This window comes from Elephantulus edwardii, unplaced genomic scaffold, assembly GCF_000299155.1.
Source record: "Elephantulus edwardii isolate Elephantulus edwardi_28Jun2011 unplaced genomic scaffold, EleEdw1.0 scaffold00284, whole genome shotgun sequence".
Lineage (NCBI taxonomy): Eukaryota > Metazoa > Chordata > Mammalia > Macroscelidea > Macroscelididae > Elephantulus > Elephantulus edwardii.
The window spans coordinates 2,451,994-2,457,045 of NW_006400034.1; the positions used below are offsets into that span (position 1 = coordinate 2,451,994).

The following is a 5,052-nucleotide window of genomic DNA, read 5'->3' on the forward strand; positions in this document are numbered from 1 at the left end:
TCTGCAGCAGGCGCTTCAGGTCCTCTTCAGTTTCAGCAAGCAGGGTTGTGCCATCCGCATAATGCAGATTGTTGATAAATCCATGGGATTTATCCATGGGATAGTAAGTATTATTTCCCAACATCGCAATTCAAAGTCATCAATTCTTCTCTCATCCTTATTCATTTTCCACCTCTCACATGCACAGCAAATGATTGAAAAGACTATGGCCTGGATCATCCACATCTAACAGTGTTGCTTTGGGATTTCCATTATTCTCAATATTAGGCATAATTTATTATGATTCACACAGTCAAATGCCTTTGCATAGTCAATAAAACACGGATAAACATTCTTTTTCCATTCTTTGCTTCCAGCTAGGATCCATCTGACATCAGCAATGATATTCCAAGGCCAAGGCCTCTTCTAAATTCAGCTTGACCTTCTGGCAGTTTTATATCTATGTACTGTTCTACCCAATTTTGAATGATTATCAGTGACATTTTGCTTGCGTGTGAGATTGGTTTAGTGGTGAGGAACTTTATTTTCTGAATGTTAAGCTGTCACCCATATTGAATACCATAGTCTTAGATCATCTGTAGTAAGTGTTTCAGGTCTCTTCAATTTCTGCTAGCAAGCTCTTTTTACTTTATTCTAGCTGAAATTCTGGTGTTTAGCTGAAAGTTGAACCACTTTGATGAGTTCTGTTGCAAGTTTGTGGAGCGACTAAAGACCATAGTCTCAGGTATTTTATCGATCTCTACTGGACTGCTAACAGAACAAACAGGTCAGTGCTGGAAAGAGTGAAACCAGGATGCTCCATGAATGCAAGTATATTGAAGCGCTCTCTCACATCCTTTGGGCATGTTGCTAGAAGGAACCAGTCCTTCAAGAAGGACATCATGCTTGGAAGGGTAGATGGTCAGCACAGGAGGGGAACACCCTGGATAAAATGAATCAACAAAGTGACTGTGACAATGGGGTCAGGTGTGTCAGAAACAGCTCATGAGAGGGCAAGATTCAGAGTCACTGTTCATAGGGTCACTAAGAGTCACAGTCAACTTGACAGCATGTAACAATAACATTGGACTTGTATGTCTGGCTATCTGATGTTTTTACATTTGTTCCACATGTTTAGTCCATTCTATCTGGAATCTATTGAGTTTTCTTGGATTTAATTATTACAGAAATCGTTGCAGAAGTTATTACAGAAGTTGCTGCACAGGCCAAACTTTTACCTTGAGGTTGGCAGTAGATTTCAAACTGTTTGCACTCTCTAGGTTCCTCAGTTACTTCAAACAAAAAAATAACCATTATGGCTGTAGAACTGGAATGGAAACATAGCTCATCATTCACCAGGTTTTCAGTGGCTGTAAACTGAACTGAAGGAGATTGCCCATCTTTCTCCCATGGAGCTCTGGTGGATTCAAACTGCCTGTCTTTGAGTTGGCAGGACAATTTCTTACCTACTAGGTCACAAGAGTTCATTACTTATCCTACTTATTCAGGATGTCAATTTAAAGATAAGTGGCTCCTGATCCAAGCCATGGTATTATCAATTGCTTCCTATGCATCTGGAATTTAGACAATGAATAAAGAAGACTGAAAAAAAGAATCAAAGCCTTTGAATAGAAGTGTTGACAAAGAGAGAATACGCCATCCCCTTTTCCTTATGACTCAGGGTGAAGTCTCTCTCAGGGAGGAGTGATAGGGAATGGCAAAGGACACACTGACAAAGAAGATTAATCAGAACTGGCTTTGACAAGCACTGTGGCATTTGGACAAGATCAAACTGGGAGGAGGGTAGAGAGAATAGTGCAACAATGAATGAATGGAAGCCCAAAATCTCTGTAAATGTTTATGAAAATTAATAAAATATAATTATAGAAAAAAAAAGAAGTGTTGACAAAGAGTGTTGAATATACCAGAGTACCTAAAGAACAAACAAATCTGGCTTTAAGGGACTACAACTAGAGTGGTCCTTAGAGATAGGAGATAGAGACAAACATGGTAAAATTGTGTCTCACTTAGTTTGGGCATATTTTCAGGAGGAGCTGGCCCTTGGAGAGAAACATCATACTAGGAAAGGTACAAGGTCAGTGAAAGAAAGGAAGACCCTCAATAAGATGGGTTGACACAGTGACAATCATAAGGGTTTGGAGTATAACAGAGATCATGAGGATGTTGTGAGATAGGGGTGGAGTTTATCTCTCAACATGACTTCCCTAGCCATCTGAATCTGACTTGACCATGTGGATGGGTGGGACTATGCAGACGGGGTATATTAGCCTACTCACAAGGGGACTGGCCAGTCTCAACAATCTACAAGCAGATTGGCTAGTTTTATCAATAAATTGAACAGCTCTAGCTGCAGAATTAGACTTCCTATCACCACCAGTAAAGGAACTTCACCACCAGGAAAAGAGCAGTCATGGAAGAACTAGACACCTGATGTGAGATTTCTACAATATTGAAACTGGAGCTTAAGACCTTTGTCCAAGTTTATTGGATAACTAGGGATGGGAAGCCAATATTGGAAGGACTAAGAGCTTTGTAACACTGGCCTAAAGCTGTGAGGTTCAAGGCAGAGGTGCTTGTGAGTACATTTTGGAAGCCATCCTGACTGTATTCTGCACTAACCTGGATTATAACATTTTGACATCCCTAAAATGGTTCTGTGTGATCTGTGAGCTATCACACTGGATTTTGAACCCAGCAAAGGAAGTAAAGATTGGTGTTGAGATGAGGAGAAAGAAGCACAGGAGCATGGAGGACGTGTCTGACATTATGGGAACTGGTTTTGTGTTATTGATACTGTTAATGGGGACAGTTCTCCTTCACAGAGTTGATAAAAGTCAGACATGACTGTCTCCATGTGGCCCTTGCTTTTTTTAAAATAGGGAAGATCTGTTGTTCATAAGGTTGCTATCAGTTGTAATCAACTTGACAGCACTTAAAAACATAAATTAATTCTACTTAAGTTGCATATTCAGTAAAATCCATTAATACTCAAATACTTAAAAGAATGGATGGAATTTCTTTACAACTCACCTGAAGGGAGTATTACCTAATAGTGAGTTTTAGGTTATACCCTTATTGAAGAATGACTAGCATATAAGTGTTCTAGATTTCCACTAAGGCATACTTTCCCCCCGCCACTGACTGTTTATTTTAAAATACAACTAAAGAAGAGAGATATTGCATTCTTATTAAAATTCAGAAGCAAACAGAACCATTTTACCACATCAGGGTGATGTTGTTGTGTTTTTGTTGTGTATCATCTAATCAGAACTAACCCACAGTTGGCCCTCTGGTGGGTTTTCAGAGGCAGTTAATTAATCATATGGCAGGATATTGTCCTTCTTTCTCCTGAGTCCACGAAAAAATCCTGTCAAACATACTGCTACTACACTTGGACCTGAAGTTAGTTGACTTTTGAGCTAAATGGTTGTAAAAAAAAGTCATCTATTTTCATTAGCTGAAGAAGTCTTAAATGAACTAATCCTGGTTCACCTGAATGTGAAAACACAAATACACATACATGGATCCAGTTTCTTTAAAAAAAAATCATTGCAATGAAAAAGCAACAGGCAGGGAAAAATTCCAAGGCTTAGTAGCTGATCTATTTTGAGGTTGATGGAATATAATTTGACCTGTGAGCATTGCCCAGGGTGACTCATTATAGTCAATCTTTGTCTTGGCAAGTATTCCCTAGTTTCAGCAAATTAACTAGTAAGTAGTCTCAATAAACTTTGGAAAAATCTAGAAAAATGTCAAGTGTTGTTATAGAAAATTCCTTGTAAAGAAAACAAAGGCATGCTTCCTGATTCATCAAAAAGGAACAGACAGTGTTTGCTCTCAGATACACTCAAACCCGACACTATATGTCACTGTTCATGTGATACTGGGCAAATCAGAAAACTGAGCCTCAATTTCTCCTCTTTGATGTGGATGTAAGATATATTTATTTTATAGAGAAAAACACACAAAACCCCAAAATTGTTGCCCTTGAGTCTGTTCCAATTTACAGCAACTATGTAGAGCTATGTACAACAACCATGTCAAACTATGTACAGCAACTTTGTAGAACAGAACCGTCCCATAGAATTTCCTACATTGAAATCATTACAGAAGCAGACTGCCACATTTTTCTTTATTAGAACAGATGGTGAGTTCAAATCACTAATCTTTCTATTTAGCTGTTGAGTGTTTAATTAAATAAGAAGAGACAAGAGACAATTCCTGGCACAGAACAGGTGTTTGATAAATGTTGGTCTTTTCATCTCTTCTTTCATGGGAACTCTATTGCAACTTATAGCTTCCTTTAACATTTTCATGCTCACCTTTAAGGATTCAGGAATACTTTTCCTCAAGGACTTCTCCAGCATCTGAAGCATCTGGACTCCTTGCAAAGAGAACATCATAGACAACTCTTCAGCCTGGAGAGAAGACCAAGAAACAGTGAGAAGGAGGAGAGCTGGAGGAGACCCAGACACAAGATCCACAAGTTCTAGTCTTTTCTGTTTGGCCACAGCTTCTTCAGAGTCTCTTCTCTGCTGTCATCATCACAAAAGTCCTCATCAATTCTAAAAAAGGACAAGACTTGCAGCACATCCATGAAGCTTTTTTTCTAGAATATTTTGTTCTCTTTTGTGCACTTCAATTAACTCAATCCAATAGCTTTACAAAGGTGACCCTGTAGTGGTTTTTCAGAGGCAATAAATCATGTTGGAGGAGATTGCTCATTTTCTCCTATGAAGCTAGTGGGTTTGAACTACATACCCTTGGGTTGGTAGGGAAGCTTCTTACCACGAGACTATCAGAGCTCCTTATATTGAACCAGTATGAGTATGTTATTATTAACAAACATTCAGATTTTAGAGTGGAAATCACTTTTTGCATTTTAAGAAATGTTTTACTTTGGGATTCCAGAGCAGCACAGAGAAAAATTCTGCTTCTACCAGGATGGATACATCGTTCAGCATATCTTAAGCTCAAGGAACTGAAGAACAAATTCAAACCTCGAGTTGCTATAATCAAGGATGCTTTAGGCAGAACGTTAAATGATCCCGG

General features: G+C 38.8%; 1 protein-coding gene across 1 annotated transcript in view; it reads right to left on the reverse strand.

Annotated features, from left to right (window-relative positions):
* LOC102850824 (glycine N-acyltransferase-like) overlaps positions 1-4,403 on the reverse strand; it is a 20,869-nt gene extending 16,466 nt beyond the window's left edge. The window contains exon 1 of the mRNA XM_006900425.1: positions 4,323-4,403. Coding sequence (XP_006900487.1) covers positions 4,323-4,403 — 81 coding nt within the window. The remainder of the gene's footprint in view (positions 1-4,322) is intronic.
* Between the last annotated feature and the right edge of the window lie 649 nt (positions 4,404-5,052).